We start from the raw sequence: 24181 nt of genomic DNA, 5'->3' as shown, positions 1-24181 counted from the left end.
CTATAGGTTTCATTTAAAGCCGCGGACAGAACAACGTGTCATAAGATGACCCGGGGTTTAATAATATGGGATTAATAACTATTTTCATTATAATGTGTCTGCTGTTTTCAAATACCTGCAGGAAAAGAGTTCCTTGGTATCAAATTTCATGTGAACATGATAATTATATACTGTATTTCCACCCACGTTTGTCAATTGAAGATAGTCCATTTACATATTCCTTCTTTTGTTAATTGAAGCTGGCAGGGCGGTTATTAATGTGTCCCAGTTGTCTCAACATAATCAGCCTTACAAGATCAACCAACGCATCTGACGGCATTCTGACCTTTTCCCTGCACACAAATAAATGTTGACTTTGACATGGTCTCCATGTTAACGTTCTCTTTTTTCCCCGGCTTTACACAGTTTTATGTTTCGTGCTGAGCGACGTGAGAGAAGCAGGCACATTGTTACATCTATTCTTGTATAGGCTTAAAAATGAACAATCTACGTAAATGTTCTTGAAGAAAAAAACAGAAACGACAATTTAATTGCACTCAAGTTTCACCTTTATTTTCACAAAGAACAAAGTGAGGACTTCGATGGCATTAACATGCACCGCAGTAAACACATGAAGGTAATCTTCATTGGCGCCACTACATCTGGCTCATGGGAACAAATGATTCTCAGAGCTATTCAACCTGCTCTGACCCAGCCTCCGGTGTGCCCCCTCTCTGCCTCAGCGCTCACCCAACCTCCAATGTCTTTGGAGTCACCACAAATACAAAAAAAGCCTAAACAGCTTTTGGCAGTCACTGCTTCTAGGCAGGAGAGGAGCATCAAGCACAGACGTGCAACGCTGCTGGAAGGATCTATTACGTTTAAAAAAAAAAAAAAAATTAAATAGGAGAAGGCACAGTGTGAGCAGGAACCGCTGCCTGAAAGGGAACGGCGCCGAGAGCACCGAGGACCGTGAGCAGGTAGGTGGCCCTCAAAACGAAGGCATGCCGGATTAGAAAATGTGGTGAGCAGACACGAGAAAATGAATTACTGCTCAACCGATTTCTTTTAAGTCGGCCCCTGCAACATCATCGGGATGAATACAATGTGTACCGTCACTTGTTTGCGTCAGGAAGAGATTTTGCGAGCAGGTGCAAGGAAACCGTTCGCAGTAAAGATAAAAATGCGTGTAATGAATACACGCTTCTATTTTCCTCCACAAAGAGCTGAACTTGTGCTCGAAGAGCAACGAAGTCACTCAAGAGTCCAATTTTTTTTTTTACGCGCTATCTAATTTCAGATGCTCAAATTACAGTGCATGTAACCACGTTAATAATTTTTGATATTCATTGAACATTGTACAGGATTTAGTTCCACAGGTGACACACAAATTTGGTGGCGGCGCATGAAATCACTTCAGTAAGGCATGCAGGCTTCTCAGTTTGAATTTCACGCGTTTAAATCTGGGGAAGCTGGATCCCAGCAGTAAGGTCAGAGCTTTCAGGCTGCTGGTTAAAGACTAACTTTAGATGGAGGAATCCAATCAATATGTAGCCCGAGAAAACAGTGTGGCGTGAATGGCGTGGGTTGTGTTTTGGCAGAAAATAGGATCTCTATTCACGTTAAAAAGAAATACAGTTTATACTATCCTCACTGCCGCCGCTTTTTCCATGCTTGTGTCTCACACTTCTTTTTTTTTTTTTTTTTTTTTGTGAAAGGCAATTATCCTCAACGCAGTCACGCTTCATAGATCTGAACGAACACGATCAATTTCTAAGATAAGACCACCAAAAAAAGAAAGAAAATGAGAACACACAGTGACTGATCAAAAAAAAAAAAAAAACATGCTGCCACCCACCACGCTGCAGCTTAAGCATTTTTTACGACATGTTTTTTTGAACAACGTACATCAACTTGTCAGCCCCCTGGAGCAAATCCACCAGGGAAAGCTCAAAAAGGCACCATTAGTGCTTATTTGACACCAAAAGGCCTCGTCGCCGGGTGCAGCTTTGTGCGAGTTACACGGCTGGAGCTATTTTCTCCGTGTACACTTCGCTGCAGTCAGTGGTGTGTGGAGAAATGCAGTGAGGGACATTTGAGAAGCTACCAGAAACCATTTCAGCAGGCTGTGGTCAGTGTTGCAGGCACTGAATCCCGAAAGACAAGTCACGTAATCTGTTGATCTGCCCCTGCCGCCTCTCGAGGGCCTTTTTTTCTTCTTCCAATCTTCAAAGAACAAATGCTGACAGTGTACGTCATGTCGTTAATTCGATAAGAGGTCAACTTCAAGAAATGTCCAGGGATGTGGCGCGCATGCAAAGATGACAGAATACAGGCAATTATCACAGGGTTTGACCATGCATGGACAGGAAGCAGCTCACACACACACACACACACACACACACACACAAACCCTCGCATCGTTCCGTTGAAGACGGCAACAAATTAGTTATGAGACAAACTGTCAAAATACTACGGGAGGGGGGCCCAAATAACAACACGGGCCTTTTTTAATTAGGTTACCAACATCTATATAAATATCCATCATATGTATATCAATACAATTTTCTCCTTCACGGTTGTGTGTGTGCAGAGCAGAGAGTGAGATTCCACACAAGGACTCAATGTAACACCTTCAGCTTGTTAGTGGCATCAGGCCAAGTACGTGCTCATCCGTCTGACAGCTGTCAAGAGCTCTTGTAAAGCGATACCAAGAGTCTGGTGATGCTTGGATCTTGTATACACACACAGTCACACATATACAGTATATCTATATATAGATATCTATATCTATACATATATATAAAGTTAATGACAATGGAAGGCATGTGCAGACTCTCTGAGGGTTGACTAAGGGCGAAAAGCTGGATATTATCTTTTTGCTACACTGGACCAACATTTCAGATTGCCGGTCCCTAATTTGAGGATTGGTGACTTGTTGCCTGCAGTGACAGTCAGCCTGCCTCCATACTGGTTCGATGTAATGATGTTATGAGCCATTATATTTTTAACAGTGTTTTACCGTAATGCAGCCTGCAGTCCACCTAAAAACGCAGAAATGGCGACAGGCAAAAGACGCTCAATCTATTGACAGCTACTTCTTCGATAACGTCCCCCCGCCTACTAGTCAGATTTTATGAGAGCCTCAGCCAAACATTAAACTATAAATATAATGAGCTAAAATGGCAAAACTATTCAGTGGGAGGGAAGAAGAGTGCGCTTCCTTTAATGCAAAAGGCGTCCTGCCAAAGTGTCTCCTGTTGCAGGCTGTTTTGCTTTTACCATATGTGTTGTGTGGTTCATTTTCAAGATCCACCAACCGCCAAGATCACTGCTGGAGCCCACGGCCTTTTCTGAGCACAAGCCGGACGAGGAGTACGGCTAAAAATAACACGCTTACTTTTTAAGGCAGAGGGGTCGTATTTGTACGTGAAATCAGGACTGACGGAAAATGTTTACGTCACATGGAGGTTAGATGCATTAGGAAGACATTTTGTAAGCGGGTGCATGAATGATGCAGATGAATCATTTTGCTATGATTATGTAAAACCCTTCGTTTAAACCAGGCAGCGTTGGGTTTGTATCTATTACAGGAAATGGACATGACAACTTAAAATAAAAGGGGCATGCAATCAATAGTTACAAGGATTTTTTTGGGGTGGAAAGTGAGCTGTGCAAAATAGCAAGCACTAAACAAAATCCTAATAACATAGTGGAAATAATCCATATTATCATATTAGGTCCAAGTAAATACAAAAGCATGCAGTTATTCACATCGAGCATTAGAATTCAAACGGGACTCACCTCTTCGTGTCAACAACATTTTCTGCAAAGCAATAGTGACAATAATATGAATTTACTCGCATAACCACACCCACTTTAAGACCCTGTCCAATGAGGAGGTTACGACCAATTAACTTGAGTCATTAGGTCAAATTTTACAAGAACAAAAAATAGGGACGGCATCGAGCGATGCTTGTGACCTTTCATACCAGAGGGGAGGCATTGCTCATCTCACAGTCAGACAGAGTCAACCACCATTACGTTTCTACATGAAACTGTCCTGGTTCATAAAGCCTCAGGAAAGGCAACTTAAAACATAGTATTGCATATTAATACGTCATATTAAATAAGGACTGTGATGCTATAGCAGTGGCAGTGTGAGTATTTGGAAACTAGGCCTCAGTCTTCACCCTGCTTATGATAGGCATTCATCTCACGTTAAGGCCAAGTGCTACTGTAAACGACACGAGCTGCTGCCTCACACCGACTGGTCAGAGGAACTGCAGTGAGCTTTGAAAAAAAATACCATCCGAGTAGTTCAGAGCAGCAGGACTTTCTTCCAAACGTTTTGAATGAATATGTGAGTGACCAAGTGAAACAAACCGACCTCAAAGACTCGACGCCTCAAGTTCCGAGGAGAACGTCGTTCAATATCACGGCTTTCATTTTGAGCCATGCAAGTATGCGTTGCTAACTATTTTCTTGTATCTTTTGTCTTTTTTTTTTCTACCGCAGAGACTTCTGAATCAGCAGCGCTCGAGAGGAAAGGAAAGATGTGGAAGAAGTCAAAGGTCACCGATCAAACTGCCGCTGGGCAGACGGGTAAGTGCAAGATGGTGGACGCCCTTCAGTCCAAGGGTTTGTATTGCAGCCGTCTCTGCCGTTATTTCCTCTTCCGTATAGGAAATGATCACGCACAGGATCTATTTGACCGACACAACTAATCTCTAAACAAAAACAAAAAGATTTGAGGGAAATTGAATCGAAGAAAAAAAACCCTGCAAGACATGAAAACCCCCGTGGGAGGTTTACCGCCTCAAAGATCACATGGTCTGTGTCTACAAAATGCATCTTTTAAAGAAGACTTAGGATTCCCAAGACATCTGAAAAATGCTGTATTATGTTGAGGAGGGCGTCTACTGAGAGGAAGTGAAGACAAGCATCAAAGCGTTTTCTTATGTCAAGTGGAACAGTCCAAATATTATTCATGGGTTTTCAAGAAAACTCAACAACAAAGGCAAAATGTGTTGTCATCAAAAGACGGCACTTTCCAAAAGGTAAGCTTTCTGCTTTGTGAAAAGAAGAAAAAAAACGAGCAGCAACAAGTTTGAACGTGGCGCTGGCCGTGCGATTTATCAACGCGTCTATTACGAAGATCAACTAAATGAACAAGAGCGTCAAAAGATGCCAGAAGATGAGATGCAGAAAAAAGGCTGAAGAGAGGATACTGGGGGAAAAAAAAATCATGACAAAAAGTAGTCAAAGGATCTTCACTCTGATACCACTGAAGAGACGGGATGAAGACACAAATCAATACATTTCCAAGAAGTTACCCTTACACAAAGTATTTGCATATAATTTCTCTCAAGCACTGCCCAGGAAGCATCCTGAGATGAGCCATGAGAAAATGTTTGAGCAAGCTTGAAGTTAAGTCTAATCAGCAGTTGCACAGCGCAACAATTAACACGCTGCTGCAACAACAAATTGCTAACAAACTGTATTTTACCTTGTCTCTTGACTAACCATTGTTGTGTGATGTGTCCCTGAATATTTTGTTCTGCCCAAGTTGTGTCTGTGTGCGTGTTTCCCATTCGTGGGTTACACTGTTTATAGTTGTTGTTGTTTTATGTTTCTTGTGACCATAATCCTGTCGAAGTTCCAACCTGCCATGGTGCTTTTGTCAGGATTAATATTTACCTGTCCTGTTCCCTCTCCTGCCGTCACGTTGCGTGTTAAGTCGACGCTTCAGAGGGAGTTCAACCCGACGACAAAGGTATGCGAGCAAAAAAAAAAAAAAAAAGAAGAAAAAAAAAAGAAATCAGATTTCACAAACGACTCACCTTGTAAGTGCATGACTCCACGTTGGGTGAGTTGCATGTATGATGTGATCTCCATCACGCCTTGAAAGGGTGTCATCCGAAATGGATGATTCAACTTTCAGAGTCACAAGGGTTGCATTTCGTTGTGACATTTTAATCCACTTCTATATGAATACTAAGGCTGTTGCTATCGGGCGGTTGATTTCCACGCGCCTGCTTCATCTTGTCATTTAAAAAAGGAAAAGAAATGCCACTTTGTAAACATATGTTCACATGTCAATTAGTCTTGGAAAGTATGTTTGCACAGTTCAGTCTCAATAAGTGAACTTGCCCGATGGGGACGTCCACAAAGCGGTGGCATGACCTCTCCTAAAATCTAGCTGAACACACAAATCTCCAAGATTAAAGATAATTAACTTGAAAGTTTGGATGCAAACTACATGAATAAGTCGAATGTAACTAAAAAATATTTGAGGCCAAGGCAAACTGACTTCCCCGTCCCTTTAAGTTACCCTTTCTGTATTACTTACTGTGAGTTTTAGCCTTTTTTCCTGCCTGACCCTCATGCTCTCCTCGGCTTCACCGTGATGAAAAGGACCGTCACAGATACAAAATTGGAATTTCTATGATCCTCGCAGTTCAAAGGTGATCTAAGAGAACCATATGCTGTCTAGTTAACACAGAACATTGAGGTCTGGAGGTAATCAGCTGGAACGACCCCTGTGGCCTGTGGGAGCCCTTTTGGCCTCACCCAACTCTCCATATCCTTTGCTGTCTTGTGTTCCTTTCACTACTGCTTTGGGGGGAATTTGGGGCAACACAAGTGAGCAATGCTCTTTGGTATCAAATCTCTGTAAACCTGGCCATGGACTAAAATAAATTAGAAATAATGATAAATCAAAAAATACAAGTTCACATCTATAAAGCAAAAACTGGTAATGAAAGTAAATCTCAAGAATATCTTGATTAATGTTGTCCGGGACAATTAAGAACAGTGAATGAAATTACATTGGGACATAAACAAATGAAGAGTCTATTAGTTACTGTACATGCTTTCCAGCTACAAATTATATTAAAAAAAAGTTTAAAAAAAAAAAGAAAAGTTTAAAAAAGTCAACAATGGAAATGGTTAAAGCTGCACGGATAATAAGCGCACAAAGAAACACAACATCACACAACAGTGGGCAACAGCAACAAACCTTTGGAGAGCTTATCATTCATTCACGTATTTGTTAGCTGTATTTGTAAAGCTCCTTTCAGTCACAAAAGCTTTTCAAAGGGCTTTTTAAAAGCCACGGAAGACATTAAATAAGAAAAACCCAAAATTTAAAAAGAGCCAGAAGCACAACAAAAAATAAAAAAAGACGAGAGCACAGAGCAATAAGTAGAGGAAAGTGCAGGTGTAACTTGTTACTATTCAGACAGTTAGAAAACTGCAATAACTCCTGTGAGTTTGTTCCAGATCAGTGGAGCGTTGTGGTCCACATAGATATGGTTAAAGTGCAAAATAAAAAACACTTAAAAATGGTGGTTAAAACGGCAAACAAAGAGCCTTGTGAGCGAACGCTTACCCTGTCCATAAGTCATCCTCATGGAGTCCAGCTACAACAAAAGGAGTCCATTAAACATGACGCACGAGCAAAATAACAACGGCAACACATTTTGACAAATGACTTAATACAAAAGAAAAGCAAGTAAAAAAAGTCCTTCCAGTGCAACCGTGTTAGAAAATAGATTAGAGCAGTGAAGGTATTTCCCCCCACAGGCTTTTCAGACAAGGACTGAATGTAGCACCCTCAGCTTGTGCATGCTCATCCGCCTGACGGCTGTCAAGGTCTCTTGACAAACTACATCAATAATCTGGTGATGTTTGCATCTAATATGACTCCCATAATATAAACACACAGCACTTACTAAGCAAGTAAATCATGTTAAATCTGCGTAGGAACAACTTATTTCTGTCTCCAATTCATGCCAATTATACTGCATCAAACATTTTTTAACGACTGACCCGTGAAAGCAATGTCCACCCTAAACATGCAGCTTTAATTACAGTTCACAATTAATAGGCTGATCAATATTTCCATGCAAACGAATTGCTTTTAATGGCATCATCTTCACGATTTCCACAACGTCCGGCTTGTTAACTCATGTGCTGTTATCAGTGCTCTGCCACACACACAGTAATGTTTTCTCCTGCCGCAAGCATTTTACCTCCATTGCGCTTAAGACTGCAAAACGCTGCGTCACCCTGCTCATTTCTTCATACTTAAAACTATATATTCTATAGTATATATATATATATATTCTGCCTATTACAGGTCTTTCATGTCAAGAGAAAAATAATTAAAGATCCCCGGACCAGCTGAACCTCTGCGATCAGCATTCAGTGATGTCGCCCTCGAGATTGCTTTGGGTTAGTCCATGTTGGTACTCTCAGGTGTTCTGGGACTTCTGCAAAGCACTTCAACCTGCATCGATGCCTAATTCTAGAGTTTTTAATAGCTTTAAAAGTGAGCCAAGTTGGACTCGCACTTTGTATCCTGTGGATCTTTCGAGAATGCAGAAGGTAGTCCGATTTTTTCCCCCCCAACACAGAAAACCTCTGGCCAACTTTCCCTGTTTTGAGGGCTCACAAGTTAGACTGAACTATGCTGGAAATAAGAATATTATGTAGTACTGGAGTTAGCTGACAATAGTTCAATAGTTAGGTGACTAACTTTTTGTCATTATATATTCAACCTATTAAAAGTCAACTCCGAAGACACTTATAATGTGCGTCTATATGGCACATCTCTATTATGGCCACAAACTGCTTCTTTAGGCTTATAAAACTTTTTTAAAAAAGAGTAAATATCATAAAGTTTTAAGTAAAACGACTACTGTGCCAACATTTAAAATAAGATTTAGCACAAGGCTTCTTTACACTCAGTTCAAAGGAAGCATGAAACTCTAGAAATGTACTTGTCAATGTGGAATTGATCATATATACTTGTATTCAAAGTAAATATGAATCGTCTCATATTTTAATTAACATTAACTCAAAGTTCCCACTCACGTTTAAAACATGCCATAAACATTCATGTTTATGGAAAGAGTCCTCCAACACCAAATATTAGCTCATTTTGCCTGCTACTGACATAAATACGGCATGTCAATATGAAGATTAAACACTCACTACTAATGTCAAAGGCCCATGAGGTAGGAGTCTAAAGTACAATATTACAGAAAACTTGGTCTTTTACAAACTTGCTTAAAAATGGTGGTGTTGGAAATTGTCTTGATGCATAAATTAGACATTCTCAATCCTCTTGAAGAGGTTTCTGACTTTTGACCACACTGTTGGTCGTTTGATCCGCTCCTTTTGAGAGGATGTAGTGTTGGAGCGAAGCTAACCCACAGGAGACGTTAAGAGTAGGTGGGGATGCAAATTACCGTACTCACATTTTGTTCTTTTAAAAAGAGCAGTAGGATTATTGCTAAAAAATTCCAGAACAAGTATAATACACTTTTGGCAGGGTCAAATTTAAAGGTGGCGGAGAGAGGGTAATGTGAAAAGATAATATTAGTAAAACTTTTGTATTTGCTTAAAATTTATCTCGATTTACTTCGTTTATTTGCTTGAAATTTATCTTGATTTACTCCTTTTATTTATAAAATGCTGGATAATCTTAGATAACTACCTGGATCAAGTTATTTCTTAGCAATGAAAGTATTTAGAAGTTGGACTCTTTATCGTGGCATTTTTATACCAAGCGTATAAATGTGACTTTGTGTGAAGCTTATACTGACATGTGTTAACTGGGTATTTGTCTGAGTTGTAATCTGTTATCCACTTTTGAACAATAATCTGAATACAATCAAACAAACTGTACTCATTCAAGTACACTGATATACAGAGGTGGCTCCTAAAATCAAATTAACATTTTCATGCTTTGACGAAAATATAGCACAAACTGCATCTTTTATTACTTGTCCCCTTGCTAATTCATTTTTTTTTATTTGATTAGGCATCAAGAAGAAATCGAAGGTGCCTGGTGTCATGATAACGCAGTATATGGAGGAACTTCCAGAGGAAATGACAACTCCAGATTTCACCCGCAAACCCATCGCTCTGACTATTCAAGAGGGTAAGTCTTCGTACATTCGAGCGATTGACTCATTCCATTCAAAACATTGCTTCGAGAAGTAGATGATTTTTTAAAATTGTTATTCCCCCCCTTCTGAAAACAAGTTGAAATTTTTGGTCCAACATTTTTAAGGTTGCATCACATGTTAGCCATCATCCCCTTGTGGTGCGTTCACAACAAAACAGTTGTGAATTTTTGCAACGCTTTTTCGTCATTCACCCAGTCACGGCAGAAAGGGGGCGTGGCTACGTTACCTCAAGTTAGCAGTACATAGGCTCACTAGCTAACCTAAACTGACCCGGTCACGTTCCTGTAGTTACCAGTACATAGCCTCACTAGCTAACCTAAACTTACCCGGTCACGTTCCTGTAGTTACCAGCACATAGCCTCACGAGCTAACCTAAACTGACCCGGTCACGTTCCTGTAGTTACCAGCACATAGCCTCACTAGCTAACCTAAACTGACTCGGTCACGTTCCTGTAGTTACCAGCACATAGCCTCACGAGCTAACCTAAACTGACCCGGTCACGTTCCTGTAGTTACCAGCACTTAGCCTCACAAGCTAACCTAAACTTACCCGGTCACGTTCCTGTAGTTACCAGCACATAGCCTCACTAGCTAACCTAAACTGACCCGGTCACGTTCCTGTAGTTACCAGCACATAGCCTTACTAGCTAGCCTAAACTGACCCGGTCACGTTCCTGTAGTTACCAGCACATAGCCTTACTAGCTAGCCTAAACTGACCCGGTCACGTTCCTGTAGTTACCAGCACATAGCCTTACTAGCTAGCCTAAACTGACCCGGTCACGTTCCTGTAGTTACCAGCACATAGCCTTACTAGCTAGCCTAAACTGACCCAGTCACGTTCCTGTAGTTACCAGCACATAGCCTCACTAGCTAACCTAAACTGACCCGGTCACGTTCCTGTAGTTACCAGCACTTAGCCTCACAAGCTAACCTAAACTTACCCGGTCACGTTCCTGTATTTACCAGCACATAGCCTCACTAGCTAACCTAAACTGACCCGGTCACGTTCCTGTAGTTACCAGCACATAGCCTTACTAGCTAGCCTAAACTGACCCAGTCACGTTCCTGTAAAAGTTCTCATTTCCACCATCAACCATGGGACATTAACAACTATTTATTTATACTCCGTTGTACGTTCCTTTGTCAGAACGTCAAACACCCTCGTGTTTGGGTTTATAACATCATCCGTAGCCGCACATAGCTCTGTGAATTTCACCGACTGCTCCAGGAACTGCGTTTGGATGGCGGCAGCAAATTTTTCACCCGAGATGAAATATTTCAACTTGAGAGAAAAAGCAAACATTGACAACGCTTTTTCGTGTCATTCGCGCCGCCCGGTGTCTGTGCATTGACTTTACATGTAATATACTTGCGCAAATATTTCGCAACTCTTTTGCTATGAACATGGCAAAAGTATTCTCTGAAAATTTCTCTGAATCAGATATGTAAGACAAGATGCTCAAACAATGTATTTGAGTATATTTTCAAAATGTAACTACTTTAAATGTAACTTTAAAAAAACTTCTACATCATTGACCTCGGTAACGTCTAATGACGTTTTGCCATGTGGAGACACTGCATGCTTCAACCAAGTCTGTGTGTTTGGTAGTCAATGCAATAAAGCATCCATGCACTGGGAATGATTTGTCACTAATAAGGAAATCTTTATATTTTCTAATTCCAGGGAAATGTGCTATCTTTAAAGCAATAGTAGTCGGCAACCCAACACCTACTGTAACATGGGGCAGAGCGAAGGGAGAAATTCATTTTCACCCCGACATGTGCGTGCAAAAGTATGATGATGCATCTCACGAACACACCATCGAGGTAAGCTTTACATGTGTAAATGATGACAACATGCAGAAAACCGTAAAGGCACAGTGACGTTATGATTATAATCAACAAAAAGTATCCGCACTCGACCCAAAAATAAGTATGTGATCTCACAAGGAATAAACATTGATTAACAACCATAGACTGTAAATGGGTATGAACGGGCTAGTGCTCAAATGAGAGATTGCAGGAAAACCTGCTTGGATTTGTCCGTAGTCTGGAAATATGCAAATATAAAATGGAGCAAATATTCAGCCACTGGAAATGTAATGTGCCAATGCCTTAAGACTGAATAATATAGTGCTAATTATACAATGTCAGTAACTCTGTGTTTGCATTTTATTAGTTTCCAAAGGTTGCTTCTGAGGACGCTGACACCTACAAGTGTTTTGCATCAAATGAATACGGAAAGGCCGTTTGCACCGTTGTCTTGAATGTTATTTCGGGTAGGATCCTTATTTTTTTTTACTTTGAAATGGTGCATCTATGAAGTGTAATGGATATAAATTGAATCATTGAAAAAAAAACACTTCATATGTTTGTATTGAACTGTGACAAACAGAATGAAAAATAAGTTAACTGTTTCTTTGCAGTTGGATTCTCTAAGAGCAAGGAACTTCAAACGAAACAGGGTGAAGGTGAGGTTTAAAACACGTTATTTCTGTAGAGGTTTGAAATATGAATATGGCTGTCAGGTCAAGGCCAACTATTAAAGGTCAAATTCATCACAATAGGAGAGCTCTCTCTCTCTCTCTCTCTCGATTATCCTTGCCCTCAACATCAGACACAAACATATGAGACCAACAAGCGCTGGAATTAAAAATCCATTTTAAGAAATTGGGCAAACCAGTACAAAGATGAATATAGGTTGATGGTTCTTATTGAGGCCATCAATACTCTGAATGATTGCAGCAGCTCAATTCCTCTGTGTTACAACCCAGCCCATATATTTTCATAGCAACATGACATTTTTTCACTAATTGGAATTATTGGGAAAAAATTCTCGTCATGAACCATCTGTCATATTAGCACTGTGTCACTGTATAGTTGACACAATAACAAGCTAAGAAATAAGAACTTGACTGAAAAATGTGCACATCAGCAACCAGAATCACGTGCAGTAGTATATAAAGCCCAACACAATGTGCTAAGGTTCCCAGAAGGTTTGTAATCATCTCTGGACTGAGCATTGTGAGGAAGACATCTTAATGTAATGTTTGATCATTCAGATAATATGTGTGAATAGTGGAATTATATTTTGGCATTAAGGATTAATATGCCATGTGTGGATGTGGTGCCAATTGAATTATACGCTTCTTCTCTATTAGCCATTTAAGTGCATTTTCAACAATCGGTGTGAGCCTGGCTCCTCCTCATAGTTTGATAAAATGCAAAACAAGTGGGCAGGGGGCTGATCTGAGAGGTGAGACTGAGGAGGGAGGTGGGTGTATGAGGTAGGAGTTGCTCATTGATTAGAGGGGATCATATGAATGTCATGATGTAAATTAGTCCCAAATGATCGACTCAGCTTCGTGAGGTTAAAGTCCGATTAAGAACAGACTTTAACCTCTGATGTATTTGGTAAGAAAAGTCAGTATTAAGTAAAGATAGTTTACTCAAGAAAAAAAAATTAAGTGTGTGGTAAATCTTAAAGTAAAAATATTGCTAAATTGTATTTAAAAAAGTAATGGACGGACATTTTTTGTTATGGTTCACCAGATTCAAAGGACCTCAGAAAAAAGCTTAAAAAACGGTAAGTAAAACATAACCCGAGTAAACATATCTGTTTCTTCAATGAACGGTTACGGTATTTGTATTATGCCTGAAATATAAAACAGTAAAGAAGATGGAACACGTGAGGAAAAGCAGATGGAGCCGGAGGAGAAGGTCTGGGAGATTCTGCTTAGTGCCGACAAGAAAGACTACGAGCGCATCTGTGTGGAGTACGGTATCACAGACTTCCGCTATATGCTGAAGAAACTCACTGAAATGAAGAAAGAGAGAGAGGATGAGATTGCAGAGGTACGTACGTATCTTTTTGATTCTCCCAATCAATCCAAAGCATGTCTGGTCAATCGTCTTCACCTGGAGTATTGGCTTGTTTCTGGTGTTCATCTTAGACTGTATGAGCAGACTGATTAAACATGTTTAATTTCTGCTGTAGTTTGTGACTCACATCAGTACACTGAAACACATTGAAGTCAACGACGACGACTGTGCAACAATTGAGTTGGACATGGACCTCAAGGACCCTGCCAGCAAACTCTTCCTGTACAAGGTGAGGGGGCGTGAACTCTCACTTGTATCATCTCGCTGCATTGTAGTATCGATCATCAATATGTTAACGTACCCATACACTCTGCAGGACGGCGTCATGATTCCATTCACCATAGAAGACAGCGAGTCAATGAAGCATAACTTGAAACAAGTTGGCAAGAAATACATATTCACAATTAAAAACCTCGGTTCAGAAGATGCTGGACTCTACTCAGTGGATGTTGGGGGCATCAATGTGTTCTCCACAGATTTTAAAGGTATGTCTTTAATCAAAGTGATTCAAATTTGATTGGGTTTAAGTGAATTCAGCCCAAAGATTACCAATTTATTGTTACTGACCACAGATGTTTTTAATGCGCCTGTACAGATTAGGTGATTTAGGAAATGAAATGGGATGGATTGGTGAAGTTTAAAAAAGTTACTCTCTGCCTCTTTTTGTGCCTTTCTGTAACCCTAAAGTGCCTGAAGTTGACTTTGCCGTCAAAATAAAAGAAGTTATAGCAGAAGAACGACAGGACGCCATCTTTCAATGTGTCCTGACTGCACCGATGGAAGATCTCAGATGGTTGTGCAAAAACGCGCCGCTGTCAAATAGCGAGAAATTTGAAATAACTGTATCTGAAGATAAGCTTATCCACAAGTTGACGGTGCGGGACTGTATGCCTTTGGATGGTGGCATCTATGCTGCTGTGGCAGGAATCAAATCCTGCAATGCCTGGCTTGTAGTTGAAGGTGAGAAAAATAACAAATTTCAGTTGCATGCATACAGTACACACAGAATACCTTGAAGATCATTTTCTCTTTCAACACATTTGTTAAATGTTGAATTCTGAATTGAATATTCAGCATAATATTATAAATGCATTTGCCATAATCTCATTTATAGCTGACAAGGATCCTGCCAACAAGGGCAAAAAGGCAGTTCGCAAAACTACTACGGCTGGAGGCGGTAATGACGAAGATCTGATGAAAATAGCTAAGGAGCAGCAGGAAAAATATCAGAAAGAAATGGAAGAAAAAATGGAAATTGCCAAGAAGGCTCAAGCAGAGCGAGAAGTGTCAGAAGCAGCTGCCAAATTGGAGGCCGAAGCAGCTAAAAAGGCAGCGGCAGAAGAAAAAGCTGCGGCTAAGGCCGCAGCTAAAGCCGCGAAAGCCGCGAAAGCAAAGAAGGGAGCGGCCGCTAAGGATGGCGCTCCCAAGAAGAAAAAGGAAGGTGGTGTTGCTGATGGTAGCGGAGGCACTGGCGGAGCCGGTGGTGCAGGGGGTGCTGGTGGCGAAGGTGTAGGTGCTGCCGGGGCTGGAGACGCTGGTGGTGAAGGTGTAGGTGCTGGAGGTGCCGGTGGTGCTGGAGGTGCCGGCAGTGCTGGTGGTGCTGGAGGTGCCGGCGGTGCTGGTGGTGCTGGAGGTGCCGGTGGTGCAGGGGGAGCCGGCGGCGCAGGGGGAGCTAGTGGTGCAGGGGGAGCCGGCGGTGCAGGGGGAGCCGGCGGCGCAGGGGCTGATGGAACTGCAGCTGGAGGTGGAGCTGGAGGTAATGGTCTGGGAGGAGACTTAGAAGGAGAAGAAGGCGAATCTGATTCATTTGAAGATTCTGATGAAGAATTGGAGGGAGAGGGAGGCGGAGAAGGAGGAGGAGATGGCAAAGGAGCGGGAGATGGAAAAGGAGCAGGAGATGGAGGAGTGGGAGATGGAGAGGCAGAAGGAGGAGAAGGAGGCGGAAAAGGAGGGAGACGCAAGAAGCGTGCAAGAGCTGGTCCTCTTGTTCCAGAAACAGTAATAGGTAAGAACAACATTCATACTGAAAATTATGCTGAGAGACTTAAAAACAAACAATTGCTTCCAAAATGGCCTTTAACATGTTTACAGAGAAACATCATTATCAATATTACAAATAGTGGGAGCAGTAGAAAGTGTTTGTATTTTGTTGTTGATCATTTTATATTTTGATATTAGTCTCCTTTTTCCTCTCGTCTACATTTTACCATTTTCTTGATGTTTATTTGTTACTGTTTGTTTTTTCCATTAACTTACAGATTCATTATGAAAGTATATTCATCTATTGATCTTTAATTAACATCTTTTAAAATATATATTGAAGAACAAAAACAACTTTTGAAACATTTTCAAGAAAGGAAGTGAAAAAGATTTTGTTCAGATCATGCAGAGTGTCAGTATACATATCTCATTGCCTTTCAAGTCATTAGTTTAACGTTGATAGTACATTATTGTATTTAGATGCTTGACATTCTGATTAAAGTTGGTACTTATCATCAATAGGAGATAATAACGATGCCGCAAATCAACCAGGTGAAAACTCGGAGAAAAAAGAAAAAAGTCTCAAAAAGAAAAATGTGGTTGAAGAAGCGGTTGTTGGTAAGAGACGTCAATGGCAGCATGTTGTAGCCATGTTACTGATTAATGAAGTCATTTGGGAATGAAAATGACTTTGACATCACAAATGAGGAAAACTCAACGTTTTCTAACTGTGACGCACGCTGGCGTGACCAAGCTCCTCTGCACGGCTCTGCTTTGTTGTAGCAAAACAAGGCTCGAGCCGAGAATCTACAAACATAGTTCAGACAGATTGTTGAGCCTAAATGGCAAAATGTACTATAATTAAGATTTTACTGATTTAGCATTGGTTCACAATTACATTTACTAATTATTCTGAAGTCCCAGGAAACTTCATTGTTCACACGTTTTCAGTGAAAAAAAATTAAAACCCCTGGGATTTAATTTTGTATTATGGACTAAGTGATAAATAAAATAATGACTAATAAAACATAATTAGAGATTTCTCCATCTATGTTTGTTTGTGCGCCTCTTCTGAGAAACAGACAGTAGTATAACATGTATAAATATATACTATGCTACATGCTGCTTCCTCTTCCATCTAATTCTTTCCTGAAATGAATATAGATGGTCTACATTTGTGTTTTGTGTGTATTACGTATGCTTTCATGTTTGTCTTATTGCTGTTATAAGTACCTTGTTTAATTCAAGTCAAGTGTGTTATGTTAAAGGGGTAAAATGGAAAAGGTGACAAAACTAAAGATGTATTTTAAGTTGAAAAGATAAAAAGGTAATTTTTCGGTTTGGTATATTTATATCATATATTATATAAATATTACATATATGTATGTATATATTACATAATATTAATATATGTTTATAGAAACAGAAACATGAATTACACAATTAATTTACAATACCGTTAATGTTGTTGAATACTACCAAATGTAAAATAGAGTAAATTAAAAAAGTACCAGCACTTTTTTTCTCCATCGATATTACTCGTTGTGTTGAAGTATTTGTGATACCACGTCTCCGTGGAACTACAGTCCGACCTGCAAAAGAAAAACACTCCAAGAAGCCTTTCGGTTGCTTAAGTAGCTTCATAATGACACCATTATGGAATCGATTTTGAGTATCACTTTTTCCACCACCCTCTTTCTTCTGTATTAAAGTGAATGTCTGTTATTTCTGTTGTTTCTTGTTTTCCTGCTAACATTTGAATCGTTACTGTTTTCATTAATGTTATTTGTAAGGCATATCCAACAGAAAATGAGAAGCATTGGATTGATGGTAATTACGATATCATCCCCTAAAACTGAAAAACATAAAGCAAAAAACAGAGAAGCGAGTGGTGCCAGTGGTGATAATGGCACCGGGCCAGCAGCAGGCTGTGATGAATCTGCTGAAAATGGTGAGGGTGCAGACGGCGGTGAGCCAGCAGCAGCTGGCAAGCGTTCAGGTCGTGCACGGCAAGGCCCATTGATCGTGGAGGCAGTTAGGGGTAAGATTACTGGCGCTGCATTAACTGCTGCATGGGAAGCACCATCACAGAATAAAGTCATTTTATGAGCGGATGACTTTTTCGGAGGTTCGAGGGTTAACACTAAAAGTGCAGAATGCTACATATAATATCTAATTGAGTGAATTTGACCTTGAGTGGCTTTAAGAAAATTTGATTCACTAATAGTTCTGTCAATAGCACACCATATGACAAAAAAAAACATACTTAAGTCTTTTGTTTTGTAGACTATAGCATTGGTTATATAATTTAATTTCTATGGTTTAGAGGTTGGATATCAGTGTGCAACATTTATGTGTCCAACTCCGTCTCTATTGTATTGCTTTGCAAACTGTGTGTGTGTAAGTAATGTTTAACTGCCTGTGCTCTGTGTTAACAATCTTGCTTGCTTTTGAAATGGTAAATCAGGATGAGTCGGTGCATTGAGGCGAATTATGCCCATGAGCAAATGCAGAACTCGTCATGTTCTTGATGCAATAACTGCAACACTTTTATGTCAACACACTCTTGCATAATTTGAAGATAGAAGAGAACCCGAGCCCACCCTCGAGGAAGACCGTGCTCTGAAACCCAGCACAATGAAGACTGAATTCAGATCAATCAAACAAAAATGATAATGTCGACCACTGACCAAGGAAACGTCAGACTTGAGTTGGATTTGATATCTCTTAAGGGCACACATTTCTTTCAAGAGAAACTAAATGAACAGAGGCAACTGAGAGCCTCGCTGACAAAATTCTTATGAGCTTCAAATCTGCAAATTGTTTCAGGTTGAAGAAAGGCCACCCCCAAACAAGACAATCAAGCTCCATGCAAACCAAGAAGACATCATCAAGTTTTAAATAAATACCATAAACACTCCTCTTACATCCCTTACGAGCTTGGATACTATAGTCTGTTTAAGTATGATATTTTCTGACATGTCTGCATTTTTACATGTATTTTATGATTAAATCCCATTAAAAAATACATGGTAACAACAAAAATGCACAAGGATAAACGAGTGATGAAAGTGAGGTAAGTGTGTAAGCATTCACACGTGGATGCGTTACAAAAACGTGAAACAACTTAACTTGTATGCAGATGTGAGCTGCTGACTGTGTTCATCCACTAACTTGGCGGTTGGAATCCTCAGATCCAGGAGTTCACTTTCATGCCGGGCTTTCTGACTGCAAAGCCATTATTGGAGAAGCAGCAGAGCTGGAGTGTAAAGTGAGCAGGGAAGACTGTGTGGGACTCTGGTACAAAGACGGGGAAGAGGTGAGCCCGGGGTCGACAGGAAATGTCCTTAATGTGATCGTAGTAATGTAAGCAAAGAGGACTGTCATGTATTTATAAACCTAAGAGCTTTAGGTTAAGCTTGATTTATATTTGATGTTACAGTAATATGTGTGTTTTGTTCTAGATTAAATCATCTGAGGGTATAACCATTTCAAAAGATGGAACTTTCCACAAGTTGAAAATTCACAAGGTCACAGAGGAATTTGCTGGAAAATATAAATTTGAAGCAGATGGACGGAAGACAGAGTCCTTGATTGTTGTTGAAGGTAGTATTAACTTTTCTCCAGAAATTACTCATACTTTCCTCACTTATTAGGAAAAAAAACATTTATTCTGCAGATTAAGTTAATAAAGTTAATCTGAAGTACATAACCACAAAGCATAACACTTAAAATATCTCTCTTGTTTTATCAATCGCTATAGATCCACCCAGATTTCCTGCTAAAGACCTGGAAGCATTTAAAACCGCTGTAACAGTGAAAAAAGGACACAAAGCTAACTTCAAAGTACCTTATATTGGACGGGAACCTCTCAAAATTCAGTGGTACCTTGAGGGTGAAGAGCTTTCGGATGAGGCGACGATCAAGATAGATAACTCGGAGGGTTACTGCCGTCTGCTTCTAACCAAGCTTCAGCGCAAGGACAGTGGGGAAGTCAAGCTCAAAATCAAGAATGAGTTTGGCACTGTTGAAGCCATCACCCAGCTTATTGTACTGGGTATGTATATAAACATTATTTGACAGTATTTTGTATGCACTTAAATACTAGGTGGCACAAAAATTGCGTGCCTTACATATTTCCTTTTGTAACAGGGCAGGTTAATATTCACTAATACTTGGTTTTCTGGCAGATAAACCCACTCCTCCGATGGGACCACTGGAGATTGTGGAAGCATCCTCCTCTGCACTGGAATTCAAGTGGAGGTCCCCGAAAGACAGTGGGGGATGCAAAATAGGCAACTACATCCTTGAGCGACAACAAGTTGGCCGCAACACCTGGAAGAAAGTGGGGCCAATTGGTCCAGAGGCCAAATACAGGGACACAGATGTAGATCACGGCAGGAAGTACTGCTATCGCATCAGAGTAGAGACTGAAATTGGCACCAGTGAGCTGATGGAAACAGAGGACATTCAGGCCGGAACAAAAGGTAAATGCAAACAATTGGCAGACTTTTGCAAAGTTGGTGGACCAACACATTTGCTGAGTTGGCCAATAGCAAATCATCTAGTGTTGATGTTTGAAGGGAGTCTGAGAATCTAAAATAGAGGCTATTGTAGCTTTGTTGTTTTTGCATTATCCAGTCTGTAGAACACACTGCTCCTCAAAAGTTTCTTAGTGGTCGATGCTATGCACAAATATATCTCTTTAATTAACTATGTAAACGTATTGCCTCGTTAACAACGCTTCAATAGTTTTTAATTAAGTAAAAACAATGTACAATCCTGAGAATGAAATCCTACTGGATAAAACACAGCTTTTGTGACTGCATGTAGTGCTACCACGTTCACCAGCAAAAGTAGTTCACCAACTATCATAGCAAGTAAACCCTTCACCATTGAGCTATTACACTCCACGCTTAATTCATGAAATCCCACTGAATTCCACTCCACTTTCAGGTATGACTGTCTTGACTTACTACAAATAATTTTACATTTTTAAAAATGATAACAGATCCCAATCTTCTCTGTGTACAGCATACCCCGGGCCTGCATCAGCACCGAAGGTTGTAACTGCCTTCAAGGACTGCATCAACCTCTCTTGGTCTCCTCCATCCGACACTGGAGGAACCAATATTCTGGGATACAACCTTGAGAAACGCAAGAAGGGCAGCAACCTGTGGGGCCAAGTCAACCGACCCGATGAGATGATCACAGGTCACTGACTCTTTGATCATGTGATGACAATCTGTTTCAACACAAAAGAGGGACGCCTCATGATTTATTGCTTCCTATATTGCATATGTGTTTTTCCAATACAGGTAAAGGATTTGGAGTTAAAGACGTGGTCGAGGGCATGGAGTACGAATTTCGTGTTTCAGCAATCAACAACTCTGGAGCGGGTGAATTCAGTATGCCATCTGAGTTTGTGTTTGCCAGAGATCCTAAAAGTAGGTGGACATTTAGAACTGTGATCACGGTCATTATTTCATCAACACTTCATATAGCCTACGAATTGCAGCCCTGAATGTGATTCACGTGTTACAGAGCCTCCTGGTAAAGTCATAGACTTCAAAGTGACAGATTCCACCTACACAACCCTGTCCCTGTCTTGGACCAAACCCAAGGACATTGAGGGGGTTGAGGATGAAGCCAAGGGATATTTTGTGGAGATCAGGCCTGCAGAGAGCACAGAATGGGACCGCTGCAATTCCAACCCAATAACCATGACTTCCTATACAGTGAAAGGCTTGAAGTCAATGGGCATGTACTGGGTGAGAGCCATAGCGACTAATGATGGAGGAGAGGGGGAGTCACAGGAGCTGGATAATTACATCCTTGCTACGCCACCCCCTGGTAAGAAAATCACTTCTGAATTATTTGTGTCGAACTGTTATAAAGAATATTGGTATTATAGGGAAACCACTTCATAGTTCAAGACCGAGTAGTTGTGCCAGCCAGGTTATTGAAGAAAATGTAGATGTGGGGAACGCAAATAAAAGCAATGCGTATTGTGAAAATCCAGCAAAGATAATGACAGGGAATAACCAAATTATATCCTACCATTCACCCACAGTGAGGCCAAGATTCACAGATGCCAAAATCAAGAGTTTCATGGTGGTAAGAGCAGGGAATTCTGCCCGAATCAACATCAACTTTGAGGTAATTTAGGAAGAACTTAAGATGTCATATATCCATGATAATGAATATATAGTGATCTAATTTCCTCTTCTGAGAAAATCACGTTTCCATTTTCTTTTAGGCATCTCCTTGGCCTGAGGTCACCTGGATGAAAGATGGCGCGCCAGTTCCTAAAAAGGTGACCATCAGCAATGCAGAGGGAACATCCCAGCTGCTGATTCCTTCCTCTGAGCGGTCAGATACTGGAATCTATACCATCATTGTCAAGAACATCGTCGCCCAGGAATCATTAAGCATTGAAATAAGAGTCACCGGTGAGTTTGATAAAATACGGTACCTTCCTCCCGTATAAACAATCTCCTTCTATTCCATACACTGTAGATACAAATATAAAAGGTTTGTGTCTGAACTCTAGATGAGCCAAAGCCAGCAGGTCCTGTGGAGACTGACGAAAACGTGCCTGGCACAGTGACCGTTTCATGGACCGCATCACCAGATGAGAAACGTGACGACAGGCTGCACTACATGGTGACTAAGCGTGACTCAATTAAAAGAACATGGCACACCATTGCAGACCACATCTTCAACAATAGATTCACAGTCTGCAACATAATGCCGGGCCGAGAATACCAGTTCAGAGTCTACGCAAAGAATGACATGGGCTCCTCGGAGTACTCCGAATCACCAAAATGGCTGATTTCTAGCAAAAAAGGTATGTAAATGCAGGTAAACATGTTGGGGTCAATACCATAATACTTTAAGACTTAAGACCAACCCTTGGTTTGTACTTTAACATTTCTTTTCTCGTGTCAATAGCTAGCTAATTAATCTGGCCGATATGTAAGCTTTTGATGTTTGCATCAAATTATTACATCAAATTAAGTATCTTTGCAAATTTTGGCGATCCATCCACATCTATAGATTTTACACTCTAACCCATTCAGCCATCACATACTTTTTTAGCACCGACAGAACGAGAGAGTGAACATTGTTTATATGTTTTGCTGTGATATCATTCAAGTAATTCAGGATATATATTAAATACATGTATATAGGGCCAGAATGTACTTTACCTGGACATTTCCAATCCTAGCCTACCTATAGAATATCCCTCAGGTCAATGCTCTTCTGTTAGATCATTATAGTTCTAATTTGATGCAATGCAAATGTTCTCTTTTGCAGAAAAGTTCACTGTGAACATACCAGAAACAAAGGCATGTGACCTACAGTGTCCTCCCAAGTTCCTCGTCCCACTGAAAATGCACACTGCTCCTCAAGGCTATGAATGCTACATGAGCTGTGCTATAAAAGGGGATCCAACTCCTCATGTCACCTGGCTCCGCAACAATATCAGTCTGAATACCAACACTAACTACTTCATCTCCAACACCTGTGGAGTTTGCTCACTGCTCATATTGACGGTTGGAGCTAAAGACACCGGGGAGTACACGATTGTTGCAGAAAACTCCCTGGGGAGGGCCGAATGCTCCACTAAACTGACAGTCAGAGGTACATCTTTACCAGAGTGAAACCATATTTTAAAGATGCTTTCACCTTGTCTACATGGGTAGGTTTGTTATAAAGTGATGATCTTTGAAACCTAAAACTAACGGCCGCCTTTGTCTTCTTTTTTTCAGAATGAATGAACACACTGAAGATGGAAGAATTGCTCTAAAATGCTTTCAGAAATTGTCAAATGTAGAATTAATGATTATTTAATATTGCCGTGATACTCTGCTTATAGGTTATTAAACACCTTGACTAATTCCTATACAGGCTGGCATTTATTCCAAGTTGAACTCAGACTAAAGTCTTAGAATTTTTGTTGAAGTAAAAGCCACAAACCTGGTTTTCTATTGGGCAATCTCAATCAAATGGAAACTTTAAATACGAGTGTGAAATGCAGCATATTTTAACAGGTAGTATGCATGTCAAATAGCAAGTTTTAAGTACAGAACACTACGCAGACTGGTTTTATTGATTAGAATTATATAAGATGTTGGTCTAACCCTCGTGGGACTATCCCTCATGCGTGTGTCTTTCAATTATTTTTAGATGTAAAAATTGTTTGGTTGCAATTTCTTTCATTGTAGATTTTCAATTTTTCACCAAACTGAAATGACGAAAAATACTGACAAAAACAAATGTATATGACTATTACAGTCTGTTGCATGTCAAAAAATGTGTGGGTTTATTGTAAAATAAATATTTCATCTTGCTA

General features: G+C 40.3%; 1 protein-coding gene across 2 annotated transcripts; it reads left to right on the top strand.

The window, feature by feature from the left end:
* Positions 1-756: 756 nt before the first annotated feature.
* Positions 757-24181, top strand: LOC137795961 (immunoglobulin-like and fibronectin type III domain-containing protein 1). Of its 2 annotated transcripts, XM_068593566.1 has the most exons (25): positions 757-959; positions 4498-4584; positions 9812-9931; positions 11645-11787; positions 12140-12239; positions 12387-12431; positions 13513-13546; positions 13632-13815; positions 13958-14071; positions 14159-14327; positions 14530-14802; positions 14957-15847; positions 16345-16440; positions 19017-19141; positions 19287-19428; positions 19586-19879; positions 20013-20309; positions 20857-21036; positions 21141-21269; positions 21367-21675; positions 21896-21981; positions 22082-22274; positions 22376-22672; positions 23143-23469; positions 23598-24181. In XM_068593566.1, the coding sequence occupies exons 2-25, from the start codon at positions 4536-4538 to the stop codon at positions 23600-23602; spliced, it is 4602 nt and encodes a 1533-aa protein (XP_068449667.1). In that variant the 5' UTR covers positions 757-959; positions 4498-4535; the 3' UTR covers positions 23603-24181. The 2 variants fall into 2 exon arrangements, with proteins under 2 accessions (XP_068449667.1, XP_068449668.1); XM_068593567.1 differs by lacking the exon at positions 16345-16440.

This window comes from Clinocottus analis, unplaced genomic scaffold, assembly GCF_023055335.1.
Source record: "Clinocottus analis isolate CAN_PGR_092001 unplaced genomic scaffold, fCliAna1.0.p SCAF_3, whole genome shotgun sequence".
NCBI lineage: Eukaryota > Metazoa > Chordata > Actinopteri > Perciformes > Cottidae > Clinocottus > Clinocottus analis.
The sequence above is the reverse complement of the archived record's forward strand: the minus strand, read 5'-3'. Positions and strand labels throughout refer to the sequence as shown.